At 37.6% G+C, this 15,299-nt stretch overlaps 1 protein-coding gene across 1 annotated transcript; it reads left to right on the plus strand.

The window, feature by feature from the left end:
• The first annotated feature begins 4,280 nt into the window (after window positions 1-4,280).
• LOC126367254 (serine/threonine-protein kinase fused) lies at window positions 4,281-13,585 on the plus strand. Its single transcript, XM_050010670.1, has 11 exons — window positions 4,281-4,525; window positions 4,608-4,867; window positions 5,146-5,314; window positions 5,838-5,993; window positions 6,252-6,439; window positions 6,623-7,461; window positions 7,712-7,818; window positions 8,193-8,321; window positions 8,862-8,956; window positions 10,162-10,295; window positions 11,611-13,585. Exons 1-11 carry the CDS (start codon window positions 4,415-4,417, stop codon window positions 11,961-11,963), a joined length of 2,541 nt encoding a protein of 846 aa, XP_049866627.1. The 5' UTR covers window positions 4,281-4,414; the 3' UTR covers window positions 11,964-13,585.
• The last annotated feature ends 1,714 nt before the right edge of the window (window positions 13,586-15,299 follow it).

Here is a 15,299-nt window from a genome sequence, read left to right on the forward strand (position 1 = left end):
CAGCGCCCTCTAAAGCAACATTGGAAGAAGCTACATCCCCGGAGCATCCTCTGGATGGTTATTTTAAAAGGGTTTTGCACAAAACTATAAATATTCTGGTGTGTGACTTAATTGAATCGGCCATTCCTCGGCAAGTTTGGTTAACTGACGCATAGATGTGTGGGAATGGAAAGGTATGATGCATGAAAAGGAACGTTGGGAGCGAGAAAGTATGAGAGAGTGAGAGAGACAGAAATAGGAAGCGGAAGTGGTATTATTTTTTCTTCATTAGATATTATAAGATGGCGAATGGTGAAGGTGTATAGCGTGGGTGCAATTAAAATAAAAGACGTATTAAAGAGGACTGTTTTAATTGAAGACGACGAAGTCCCTTCCTACAGATGTGAGACGTGAGAGATCAAAAATGATCTTATTCATTTTAGCCTTAATTTCAATTAAGCTATAAATAACAATTCCATAGAGTATCCCACTTATGCGTGATACAGAAGCGATATATAAAGAAAATAGACTAGGAACCATGGCTCCATGTGTTATAGCCTTGTTTCGCGCCGTAGGTAACGACGAATAGCTCTGAAAAGTTACTTCTAAATCAAACTGTCGTCATCATGTCGTCATGATATTGTCGTATCAGGATAAGTCATAACTTTTCAGGACAATCTGTTTTCTTTAGAGCAATCCACAAGCCGCGTGAAGCCTCACGCAGCACATAACAAAGGCCGATGTTGTTCAAGCCTTTTGGCCTGAATCTGTTTAATAACAAAACCGTACCCTCATATCTCTGTCCGGACAAAATCATCATTGGGTTTCCGGAAGCACCTTTTCTGCATCACGGGATAGAATAACGTTAAGGCTAAAATTTAATATCGATCGCCATCGACTCGCAAAGAGGAAGAAGGCTAAAATCATTCCAGCAGCTGACTCCCATATCTTCAGGATGAGTTTGTATAACCAGTTATTAATGTGTAGGCATATTATACAGTTCAGATGGTATTTTTGATGTGTTGGTATTCGTCATCCTTCTTAGCGCGGTAAGAAGTTCTTCAAAGGTCGGGGGTGCCGCTAGATCTTAAGCGAAACCCCCGACCTTGTTGTAACAAACTCGACCGATATGTTGTAACAAACAAGTCACTGGTATTACTATTGGGATTTAAGACATCGCTAAAATGTGTCCAAAGCGCTGCTAATAAGTCTTTCTGATCAGTGAGGCGTTGGGTCTTTTCCTTGTTGTAGATTGAAACTCTCTTCAAAGTTTGTGGCCGAAAACAGTCTTGAAGCTGTCGAAAATCTACCGGAACTGGATTGATAGGAATCAGCATAGAGCTGAATTTCACAAGCTTATTCCACCTGGCAATTGTTTTTGAGACATATGGTGACAGAAAAGCCCGCCTGTAGTTCCCCGCGAGCTGATTTTCACGTTAGAACCATCGCACCAATCTTAGTTTTGCGGTCTGGTTTACCAACCAATAACTTCGGTAGAGCAGAGCACAGCTATAAAAATGCTCGGCAAAGGAACACCATCTATTTATTATTATTATCATCTATATTATCTCATCGACAGATGTGTCTGCTGCGATGTCCGACGTATCTCGGCTTTAAAAGCATGATCGAGTTCTGTTATTGTTTGTCAACTTCGACGGTATCTTATGGCCAGCTCGAAGTGGAGGTCTTAGGCGCAAATGTAAGAGAAAATTTGATCAAACAAGTCGCTGATCTATCCACCCCTGGCCGCCTCTTAATATGAGAGCAATCAGTACTTCACTGCAGTCTGTCCTAGTACCGCGTACCATCTAGTAGGAGCCAGTGCTTGGAACTTGCATCCAGCCACGTGGTCTTAAATTTTTCAGTAAATCGGAAACAGGTTGTGATAGTGAGATTAAACTCAGCACAGAGTATAAGCATATTAAGACTTATTCAAAGCTATTTGTTTCTTTTATTGCCCGCATTCAGTTGGTGACAGTCATCTGTCATCCGCCATCATACGCGGTTTACCATATACTTAAAAAGTCGAATTAAGCATGTGTAACAATCTTTATGGTTATATTCTAGATCCTGTTTCTTAATGAAATCGATTTACTCATTATATCCGCCGTGATTTTTCCTAATATTGTAAGGTACAAATATCTGTAAATGCCTTACCCGACTAAAATCTCTCCCAGGAAAAACGGCTTAAGGACCGACTTTATTTCCGATCTTACTAATATTTGGATTTCATACAATTGAAATTAGTAGCGGATGGTCACTTAAGATATTTTCCTTCCCTGTCATATAACCTTTTATGGAGGTTAAGCTGATTTGCCTCTAGTCTTCTTTTTTTAAGAAGTCGTTTAACTCATTTAGCTTTAGTCAAACTAATAAGTGAGAGGTCTCTTAAAGCATTTTGCTTTTAGCCAATATTTGGCTCTAGTGGATATCAACCGTTTTTCCTTCAACTGTAATTTAGTTCAATTGAGGCATTTTGTATTAAGCGACTTCTAAAATCTATAACTGGTGTGTTTTTCGAACCAAATAAATACAGAATTGTGCAACGTTTAATTTAAAATAATTCTTAGCATTTTGAACACTTTTGATTCAGTAGTTTTTTTTATATGAATTTTTTTCGAAAAAATAAAACTTTAAATGGCTCTCCTGTAAAGTTCACAAAATGTCGCTTAAACCCATTTGGCTTTCAACCCTCGATATGAAGGATCCCGGATAGACAAACAAATCGCGGCATGCCGCTGTCGAAAGTTGACGTGGATTTTACGAACATTCTATTGTAATCTATTTTTAATCACAGACGATTCACGAATACTTTCATGTGTATCAAAGGTATTTTGCGAAAAGCTACAGGAAAGGTGAAGGCAAACAACGCGTTCGAGCGCTCGCGTTCTGTGATGTAGGTATACGTTACATTGCCTGCTGCACGGAATAGAAGAAATACGTTAGAAAAGACAACCGCTGACGCCGGTTCATCCCCACTCTCTTTTGGTACTACTCCTGCAAACAAATAGCTACGATAACTGTACTAGTCAAATTCCATAGCCACTTTACCGATAATGTATATGTTTATTTTACGTGATAGGCTACAATTTTATCATTAGGTACTTTCCGTAAGATACTTACAAAAGTTTTTTTTTTTTGATAAAAATAGACGATCATACTAAGATTCCTGATATTATAAGGCTGTCCTGATATTTTACTTACCTATTGCTCTGTAGGTTACACACAAGACATTAGCCTTTTAATATATTTTCGCGGAGCTCCATGTAAAGTTAAAGTATGAGCTATTTGCTCATACTTGTATGGCGCACGTTCAAATCAAATCAAATCAATCAATTTATTTGCGAGAACACATAGAACACACGTTTCGCGCTCACTTGGCCCTTCCAACTTCTTTCTTTTATTTTGTGGCCTGCTGTGTGGGTAATATAATGTAACCCACGTTTTGTGTTTGTGTCTGATATAACTTTTATCTTACCTATGCACCTACGTACAATCAAAGAGCAAAAGTGCAGTCACTGAGCCCAGCGAATTATTTGTAAGTGTTACACTTATTTTATTTGTGTTGTTACAATTATTTGTAAGTTATATAAAATACTTACCTACCTATTATTATGGAATGCCTTGGATCTCTAGAACTGATTATTGTTAATGCAAAAAGAGCGTTATTTATTTAAGCTTATGGTTTATAATAAGACTCGAAGTTACAACAATGCCAATCAAGCCAAAAAAACAAGGGTCGAACTTAATTAGTAGCACTAGTAAAGTACCTAATCTACGGTTGAACTCATAAAACTTCAAAAATATTTAAATTTCGCGGCTTCACTTTTCTAAATAGGTTTGTTTACTTTTAAATCTATAAAACTGGCTTAAATCAGATAAAAGCTAACATGTAAAGCTATTAAATATTATAAAAAGAAAAATCATGTTCTCATAAATATATTATGGCCTTTTATAAAATATTTTGTAATAAAATTGCCAGTGTTTTTATGAAAAGACAGAAATGTGAGGAGCTAAACCCAAAAAAAAAGTTACGTTCTCTTGCTTTTTTTACACAGAAAACGAACTCATATGTAACATAGACAGAAAGAATATCGCGTAGATCTAGATCGAATGTTACGGGCAATGGGAAAAAATATAAGCGGGTAGATTGCTTATATTATACATCGAAAGTCGAAAGCAAAGACATCGGAAAGGGTAAGTTTAAATAAATGGGAATTCACTCAAAATCTAATAGTCGAATGGTTTTCGACACTCGTCTTGACATGTCTTAACACTCTTAACACGATTGATACCTAAAAAAATTTTACGAAATAAACGCATTTTTTGTTTGGCTGCTTGTATATTCGCTGTTTTCTTTTCTTATAGTTTTCTTGATTTTTGTATGATATTATAGTTTTTTCTCAAATAGAAATGGAATAGAATTGTGTCGAATATGGAAAGTTATGTCGTGTTATCTTTCATTGGCGAAGGATCGTTTGGGCGTGTGTTCAAAGCTAAGCACAAGGAGACCGATGCTGTTGTTGCTTTAAAAGTTATACGAAAGGTTGTTTTTTTGTTATTATACAATATAATTTGTATTTTTGCAATGTATGGAAGTTATTGTCACGACAGTTTGATGATTTCAGAAAGGGCGTTCATCAAAAGATCTGAAAAATTTGAGACAAGAATGTGACATACAAAGGCAGTTGGACCATCCGAACATAATTCGCATGATTGACAGTTTCGACACTGATACTGAGTTGGTGGTGGTGACAGAATATGCTGAGAAGGAGTTGCACAGTATTCTGGCGAAAGAAGGGTGCTTGAACGAGGAGCAAGTGAGGAAAATAACTTGGGACCTGGTGTCAGCCTTGTACTATTTACACTCTCATAGAGTGCTCCACAGGTGACTCTTGTAATACTTCTTAAAAAAATTACATTCAATTTAACTGTGTGACTGGTTAGGGTATTGTTTGGGTGAATATAGGGGGTCTTGAGAGATCTTGTTGAGAAAACATTGTGTCATTTTTGAGTGCAGTATTGTATGTCACAAGATACAATGTCTTTACAGTGACCATAAACAGATATTGATTAAACTTTTACCAGTATTTAACTGACTTGAAAAAAGTGGAATCATTGTGTTAAATATTGCTTTTTACCTATGTATTTATTTTTAACTTTTAGGGACTTAAAACCACAGAATGTATTGCTGGATAGTTTGGGACGAGCAAAGTTGTGTGACTTTGGCCTGGCCAGGATAATGACTAATGCCACTCACATCCTCACCTCCATCAAAGGCACTCCATTGTACATGGCTCCTGAACTCATTGATGAGAAGCCTTACGATCATCAGGTATGTAATGCATAACATTTTTTTCTACTTTGATAGAATATGTACCTCACTATTTCAGTTATTCACATTAAGAATATTTCAATCACAATAGAACAAACAGATTTATTGAACTATGTTAGAATACATTCAAATGTTTCAAAGTGATATGATTATTAACACTAAATAAGAGAATATTTTTTTTCTAGCACACATACCTACTACCTTAAAATGGGTAGTTAATCCAACTAGTTAAATCAGTTAGTTTTTACTAAACATCAAAACATGAAATTACTATGGGATTTGTATGAAAAAGCAACCTGTGACGTCACAGAAAAATGTGTCAAAATGTTGCACTTATTATACATACTCCTTATTATACTTATCTTACATTTATCTTTATTAAAAAAGAAAATATTTTTTGTTGTCTTTAGATCTGTCTTTACTTAGTAATCAGATTTAATTTATCTTCTCTATAAATAATTTATCTTAGACCTAGGAAACTATACAATTGTGGCTGTATAAATTCTCAGTATCCTTATTCCAGGCTGATCTGTGGTCTCTCGGGTGCATAGTATATGAGTTGATGGCAGGCCAGCCTCCGTTCTGCACCATGTCAATATGGCAACTAGTCCGCATGATCAGACTCAAGCCCGTACAATGGCCTAGCTTTATTAGCATGGAAGCTCGCTCCTTTCTACAGGTAAAAATCTTCTTTCTTTGATTATTACCAATTTTATATTATAATAACTGTTACTCCCTACTTCTTTTGTGTGAAACTCTACTATTAGAAGTTTGACAGAAATATTGAGACCCCGTTTTAATCCCATAGAGTTGAATTTCGCAAAATCCCATATTAGTGAGGCACCTACGTCCTAAAGGGAATCCCAATGCAAATAATGAGTAGCTTTTATATAAAATATTATAAAAATATCAAAATATTTGAATTTGTGTCTTTCAGGGTTTACTCCACAAGGATCCAATCAAAAGAATGAGCTGGCCAGAGATATTGCAGCATCCATTTGTCTCTGGTCACATTCTAATATTGCCAGAGGATGTCCAAAGTGAATCACCATTTACAAAGCCACTAACATACAGTCAGCAAGAGGCTAAACAGTTGCAAAAGGAGAAAATTTGTAATAACGCCAGGTGGGACATTGCCTAATTCCTTTAATCTACCTGGATTCCTTTATAAAATCTTTGAATGTACCCTGTTCCAGGATTTCAAGTAAGCATAAAAGTCAAATAACTGAGGGGTATTATTGTAGTTCTGTGAAACATTGTCGAAACTCATAATTAAAATTAAAAATGGTTGAATATGCAAAATTTCAGGGCCATGAAATTAGAAGGTGGACCAGTAAAAGCAGAGACGAGAGAGCACGATTTGCGAAACGTACGAGGGGTAATGCAGGGTATGGAATGCGTCCCGATGTCTGATGATGACAGCATCCGCGCTACCAGCGCTTTTAGCGTCCGAGACAGTCTCAAAACTGATGACGAAGATCAATCGCACCCTATCACGGCAGCTAACGCTAAACTACTCCGCCACGAATACAATGTCATGAACAATTCCAATTTAGTTGTGTGCAATTTAGAAAATAATATGGCGCAGCTCATGGCAACTAATAAGAAACAAAATGATGCAAATTCAAACAAAATGGATAAAATTGTTGAAGAAAAACATGCTGAAAAACCAGTGGAGGAAATAAAACCAGAAGCTAATGATAAGAAAGATGTTATTGAAGTGAAACAGAAACCGAAATCTGTAGAAACGGCGTGTCATAGTATGGAGAATCCTAAAAACTCGACTAAGTGTAGTAGCGATGTTAGTTCAGGTCTTAGTAAAAGTGTTCCACCTTCTTATAAACAGAAGTTTCTTCAGTTTTCTAGAGATAAATTGAGGTTTGGAAGTGGTGGAAATAGGCTTACCAGAAGCATAAAAAGGTCATTTCATTTTAGTCGTAGTTGGGATAAGAATAAGTCTGAGAATCAAAGACGCACAAGTGAGCCTGCTGTTGAAATACCAAGCATTGTTGATAATGATAAGGAGAAGTGTTCCAAGGAGGAAAGAGATGAGGATATTGAAAAGAGTGAGGTGATTGAAGAGACGTCTGATGACAAAGAAATTGCGAACAATGACCGCATACTCAAAACTGAAGAGAAAGGTGAAGGTAATTATATTACTTTCTTTGATTTATATCATAGATCTGTCTATAAGTTGCTGCAATATGTCTATAGGTAGGTAGATGGTTAGACAAAGTCCGTTTATCAAACGTTAGGATTACGACTATATCTAATTATGTGATATTCGTTTTAATTTTATTGTAAACAGTCTTCTTCTAATCCTTTTATCCCCTGTTGGGATGTAGGGTTCAAACAGTCTGTGTTAGTTAACATGTCAAAATATTTTCATTTTTTTAGTGAAAGAACCATCTACCATCGAACTAGAAGAATGGGAAGCTTTCCTCAACTCCAATATTAGTGAAGTTATGGATGGGGATGTGGAATCACTGACACAACTTAATATGGTGTGTACCATTATATCTTTAACATAAATATTTGAATTGGATATAAGTTTGTAAGAGACAAGGCAACTCCAGATAGATAATCTCGAGTTGGATTCTATAGATTGCAGGTGGGTATTCTCTCGACTAAGCATAATTGTGTTCACCACCACTACCCAGGACATATATCGAGAGAGTAGAGTATGCGGTCAGATTATAAGCAGTTTCACTTCCACCACAAGCGAAACGGCGCGGAGTTGTGCAGAAATCGACTAATCGGTAGAGCGTCTTCTTTCGCTCTCTCGGCCGATTTCGTACGTCTCCTCACCGCTTTACTTAAGTGTAATCGCAGCGCAATAAAGGAATAATAGTAAGCGAGTGTGTTGTGTTGCGTGCAGGTGTCGATGGTGGTGGGCGTGGTGGGGCGCGCGTGCGGCGGGCGCGTGTGCGGCGCCGTGGCCGCGCTGCTGGCGCTGCCGGCGCTGGCGCACGGGCTGCCGCGACACACGCTGCTCAACATACAGGACGTTAGTATACTACATACGTACGTAATGGTTCCCATTCGGACAACTACCAGCTTAATTTTTCTTAATTTGACAGGTCTAAAACTAGCTCCATCTCTTTCTTATACCTATTCTAAGCGAAGGACAGGACTAATTTCAGAGCTTTCAAACAAAATTTAGGTTAAGTTTGTCCGCTGGATAGGCACCATTACATATAAATTTACATCTTTAGCCAATCCTAAATGGGGTGAGAGACACAGGTAATCGAAAAATAACTTGCAAAAACTTTTGCTATCAAATCCTAGGGTGGTATGATGAACCGTATGGTGACTTGTTATTAGCATATAATCTATATTCCGTGGTCTATCATGTTATAAGAGATCCAATCCATACCTGATTGTCTTCACCTTACATAACAATTTACTCCATAATAGAACGACTCCGTTCCATTATTGTTAGATACTTTGGAAAGTTCATAATGTAGTAAGGACTATTGTACCAACTCATGAGCTAAATAAGTCACCTTTCAGCGACAGTGTGTCATTATAATCGACTTTTTTTCAGGTGTACTTAGAAGCGAAAGTCGTGTACAATTTCGTGGCCGCTATCAACACTCTTATGAAGAACAGCGATGACTCTGATGACGGAGCGGAGGATCGGTAAGATTTACCTACTTAATAAATACACTGTAAAACCCGCACTTATGGGTTGGGTAAGCATTCCGTGAAAACTAAATTATGGTGATGTTAATAAAAGTTAAAATCGTATTGCCAGAGTAGCCACCTTACAAATATAAAATAAACCAGGGATGAACGTGGGTTCAAATATTTGACAGTCAAGCAGAGTTCAGTCGAATTGTATGATAATTGGATTCAATTTCGCTCGGCTGTCAAATACTTAACCCACGTTCATTCCTGGTTTATTTTTTATTTGTAAGGTGGTTAAAATTTAAGTTCAGTTTATGTTAAAGTAATAATCAAATTAGTTTGCCAACATGAGGCATTTTGCGTGCGTTCACAGATCACGACATTATACAGATAGAGACACGCATCTCTACGTGTCCATATTCATTGAATTACTCTATCGTTCTGGCTAAGATTATAAATGAACCATCGAAATTACTATCGCCGAATTATCGATTTGACTATTGATTGATTGACATTGAAAATCATCTATATGATATCGATAATAGCCCTGATTCCTGCACTTCCTAATTTTATTTTAAGTTATATCCGTCATTTTCTTTTTCAGCGGATAAGAAAATGACAGGTATAAATTAAAATAAAATTAGATGGTGTGTACAGGAACTAGTACCAGAATCGATAGTGATGGGGTTTTTGTTTTTATAGCACTCACCCGTGCTTAGGAAAACGCACAATGAATTTCTATATTATAAAAACTAAACTTTGACATTGTCAATTAGAGTTTTATTTTTATTTTATTTTATGATTGATATGTATTATATAATTCTTATGTAATTGTAGATGCATGTTTGGCACAACAGCATAAATTTGCATGCTTACTTGTAAGCTGAAAACACGGACTACTGTATACAATAACATCTGTAAATACTGTTTTCTGGCAAATAAATTATTCTTATTCTTAAAAAAATTGTCAAGCCGGAACGAGTGTGTTAACCATTACACCACCGGGTCCTCCTGCGAAACCCTGTCTATCGATAGTGACTAACTATCGATACTATTGGTTTTAAACTATCTACAACAGATCATATCATATCTCCATTTAAACGCGGTAAGAACCCGTTACTATGTGCTTTAATTATCTACAACAGTACTAGTAGCCAACAGTAATTCAAATATGTGGTACGTAAGTACGAGTTATAACGCGTAACTCACGTCCCCAGGCTACAAGGCGTAGCGCGCATGGTGGAGGTGTGCGCGTGGCTGTGCGTGCGCTCGTGTCGCGCCGTGAGGCAGCTCGCGGCCGCACTCGCCGCGCATAACGCGCACGCCGTCTTCACAACGCTACTGCGGCTTCGTAAGTACCTCTCACTGCACACACAGGCTACAAAGCGTAGCGCGCATGATGGCTCTACGTGTCGCGGGCTAGGAGGCCCGGACGTCGTAGATAAAATAAACTGTAAAAGTTTTAGAAGTATATCGCAGTAGAGACATTTATCTGCGTAGATCATGCCTAAGAATCTACCAAAAAGAAGTGAAATCCCAATAAAAACATTTTCTCAACTAAGAAAATGAAGGTAAAGATGCAGGCAGAGTGACAACTTACCTGAATAGTATCGTGTGTAATTGATTCAGATTATGCTCTGTAATGTAATGACCCGAAACATATCTATAAAAGTTTCTTTTGTTTGTTCTATTATGTACCAATATATCAATATCAATATATATCAATATCAACAGCCTCCGTGGTCTAACAGCCTCCGTGGTCTAGTGGTAAGAGCGTTAGGCTCACGATCTGGAGGTCCAGGTTCGATTCCCGATGGGGACATTGTCGAAATCACTTTGTGAGACTGTCCTTTGTTTGGTAAGGACTTGTCATGCTTGAATCACCTGATTGTCTGAAAAAGTAAGTTGATTTCGTGCTTCGGAGGGCACGTTAAGCCGTTGGTCCCGGCTATTAGCCGTAAAAACACCTCCACCAACCCGCAGTGGAGCAGCGTGGTGGAGTATGCTCCATACCCTCTCCGGTTGATTGAGAGGAGGCCTGTGCCCAGCAGTGGGACGTATATAGGCTATTTATGTATATCAATATATACTTTGGTCTAGTGGTAAGAGCGTTAGGCTCACGATCTGGAGGTCCAGGTTCGATTCCCGATGGGGACATTGTCGAAATCACTTTGTGAGACTGTCCTTTGTTTGGTAAGGACTTGTCATGCTTGAATCACCTGATTGTCCGAAAAAGTAAGTTGATTTCGTGCTTCGGAGGGCACGTTAAGCCGTTGGTCCCGGCTATTAGCCGTAAAAACACCTCCACCAACCCGCAGTGGAGCAGCGTGGTGGAGTATGCTCCATACCCTCTCCGGTTGATTGAGAGGAGGCCTGTGCCCAGCAGTGGGACGTATATAGGCTATTTATGTATATCAATATATACTTAAGCATTAGCTCACGACTATATTCCCAATGGACTAATCAGAGGTACATCCATCGAGACGTACATTATAGACAGCGATATGGTCACCACCTATCACGTTGGTCTAACAGAAAGCTCGGTGCAGTGTGGGTACTTAGTTCATCTTGCGATAGATATACCTCAGACTCACCACTACATCCGGTGAGTCTATGTTATCCAGAAATGTAATTAAAGCAATTTCTAAATGCACATTTTTTTACAGATTCTAAAACCCCCCGCATAGTACTGAACATCGTCGGTCTACTCATCACAGTGCTGCAGGACTTACCGGAACACGCCGATGTGGTTGAGAAGATATTATTCGATGACGTCACTTTTAACTTCATGTGTCTACTAGAACAACCCAGCGACGCCCTCAGAATGAGGGTCTGTATTCTTATAAGCTTGTTATGTACGTTCTCCTGTACCGCATTCTCCGTTGCCATGGAAACCAAGTGGACTAGGAAGGAAAGTGACTGCTTAGAGGCGCTACATAGTCACTGTAATGTTACTTTGAATAGAGCGGCTAGACTAGCTTCGAAAGAGGTAAGTAATATGCCTTTTTATGTCAGCTAGTACAAAATTTATTGTGATTTTTCAAAATACTCTCATTCCTTAGATATACATTTTATATAAATTAAAGTATAACTTTTGTAGAGCCGTGGTAGCCCAGTTGGTAGAATGCTTGCCTCTCACTTAGAGGTCGCAGGTTAGAATGGCCTAAATCGAATTAATATTTGGATCATAAATGATTATTACGTTCTGAGCGGTGAAGGAAAATATCGTGAGGAAACCCACATTTCGCGAGAAATTCATTTTCGGAGTTATGTGACCTAACCTATTGGTTGGAAGATCAGACAGGCAGTCGCTTCTGTAAAAAAAACGATCCTGTCAAATCTTCAGGTTAGGTAAGCAGACCCTGTGAAAAACGGGACATTGCTAGGGAGATGATGAAAGTGTAACTTTTCATAAACTTAAATTTAAATCATAAAGTGATCTCTTCCAGTATAACTTTATTTTAGTTCTATAAGCATTTTAAAGACTTTACAACGCTTCTTATTTAGTAGCCATTTGAGATTGTTATTCGTTGATTTAATTTTTAAGAAATAAAAGACAGTATTTTGTAATTCAAATTATTGTTTTCTGTTTCTTAAAATTAGATTTGGGAAAGAAGACTGAATAAGGGAAACATCACAATTAATACAGGAAACTATTTCAGTTGGCGATAAATGTTTTAACACTTTTAACGCCTTTTAAAAAACAATGATGCTAGAGTGAAGTGAGTTAATACAACAAATCTCACTGTAAGATCTGACACAGTAAGGCGGTTGATTAATTTCTTTAATCTACTCACGTGAAAATACTAAAGAATGATCTGAAATCCTTGTTTCAACATCCTCATCTAACGTCGGAGATATTAATCGTTAAAGTCAGTGGTGGGGGAATGCCCCGTCCTTTTCTAGCAAAACAGAAAAGGCTGGGGTAAATTTGTATGTAGCGGATTGTAGCTTGTATGGCACTAGGAACAAGCGACATTACGCGTTCCTATTGCCATTTCTTTCTAACTCCGTGGTTTCAGATGGCTATAACTATTTCACGAATGTCGATTCTGGGACCTTATTTTTGAATCGTACGCCCACTCACGTTCGAAAATATATACCCATTCCACGTAGCAAATCAGAACTTGTCATTTGCAAGATGAGACAGGTATACAGGGTGTTAGTGATATCGTAACGAATACTAAGGGGAATAATGCACATGATTCTGAGTTGTTAGAGATTACGAAAATTCCACTTCATATCAGCTCAGAACCATGGTCTGAATCATCCCTCAAAGTTTTCGTTACGATATCAATAACATCCTGTATATTTTTCAAAAATAAGGCCCATGTTTTCACCTTTGGCTATCAATCTATGTTTATTTTGGAACTGTAATGGAAAACATATAGTTTTTTATCTTTGTCAACTACCCTATTTCTTACTACTTACTAATACTACTGAATTATTATGGGGAGGACCATACTACTTACATTTTTATTAGATTTCAAATCTTAGTTAAGGTAAAATAGAATTAAAATAGACATCGATATTTGAACAATAATTTAAATCAACGAAGAATGTTTTTTTATACAAACAGGTTTACTGCGTTTATGTTAAATCGAATTCAATTTTATATAATATAGTCTTAAGCTAATTTGGTGCCATACTTAAATAAATTTTATATTTCAAAAATAAATGTTTGTTCTTTTTTCTTTAAATGCGTTTTGGATCAATAACAAACTTATATTAAAGAGGTCCGGTTCGAGGATAATATCATGGGTTCCACCAGCATTGTACATTATATTATGAAGGTATTCTTGTAGCGATTTATCTTCCCAGACATGATGTAAAATGCGACAGAGAGATTGTATCCTTTCTTTCTAACATGATGCGTGATTGAGTAGTCACTTACCATAGTGTTAATCTCAGAACTTCGTTTTAAGAGTCTCTGACGACTCTATTATGGTTTGCAGCCGTGGGTTTATGTATGTATATGTCGAATAGATAAATAAATTAGACTATCGTTTATATAGTAGGTAATTGCCGGATAGCAGGAGCCCGCAGAGCTCCCCCTTTTGTCCGGTCAAGTAGCTAATGCCATCAGAAGTGGCCAATCTATACAAGTGCCGGTCAACTATGGGACCACGCTCTATCATAACGTGATGGGCTAATTAAATTATCCTGTCATCACAATATATAAATTGGTGCTGATCCCAGTACACACCATCTTATTTTAAGTTATACCTGTCATTTTCTTATCCGCTGAAAAGGAAAGGGACGGGTCGACAGGCTTAAAATTTATGGAACACACGAAAATTTTAGGTAGAAATTTAAATAATGCTCCCGAAATTTTATATTGCCCAATAACCCATCAGAATTAATTTGACAGTATACCTGAAATGGTTTGCATATCAGCGAGATGCCAATTTTATTCGCCCGGGTTATTAATTCATTCGTCATTCATTTTGAACAGTTGTCAATCATCCGTCCCTTTCCTTTTAGGCTGATAAGAAAATGGTGGGTACAACTTAAGATAAAATAAGGAGGCGTCTGCAGGAATCGGAGCCATTTTGAATATACTAACTCCAGATGCTCATAGGTGCCAAATCATGTATAATGTATATAGCATCTACGGAACACTCCGGATGCACAGAGATGCCAAACCAAGAGTGGCTGCATTTTACCTTCTAATAGTTTATCTTTACCCATCCCAATACCAACTGTGAGCGTGAGTTTATAAGCAACAAACAATGCCAATTTTTGTCTACCAAACACTGCATAAACAACATAATCTTAATAATAATTAGGACTCAAACGAACTTACCTGTTAAGTGATGTTTGATTCCAATTATGCGAGGGTGTCAACCGAAGACGATTACATATTTACTTGCAGCAGTTCATGAGCATGTACCAACTTCATCTCACATTTAGAGTAGAAGTCTTGTAAAGCCCTGTGGAAAAAAGGTATAGCTGAGCTGAGCCCATTTATAGTAGGTACCTAATCACACCGAAAATCATTATTTCAAAACATAACAGTTAACATGTAAACTGCTTACACACGTCCAACTGCTGGCCGCAGTTGATGGAGGTGTTTCGGCTAATGGCTTATATCTGTTTAACGTTCCTTTCGAAGTACTTTTTCGGACAATCAGGTGACTCAGCCTGCAATGTTCTAATTAAACAAAGGCCAGTCTTAAAGTGATTTCGACAATATCCCATTCGAAAATCGAACTCGGTCCTCCAGATCGGAGGTGAACCTGTAAACACTAAACCATGGAGTATGATTTTAAAACTATTTATAGGTAAGTACCTGCAGTGTTTATGATTTTTTGCTGACGTATATATATTTTTAGACGTGACCATAGGTACCTAT

This window comes from Pectinophora gossypiella, chromosome 6 (genome assembly GCF_024362695.1).
Source record: "Pectinophora gossypiella chromosome 6, ilPecGoss1.1, whole genome shotgun sequence".
Taxonomy (NCBI): Eukaryota; Metazoa; Arthropoda; class Insecta; order Lepidoptera; family Gelechiidae; genus Pectinophora; species Pectinophora gossypiella.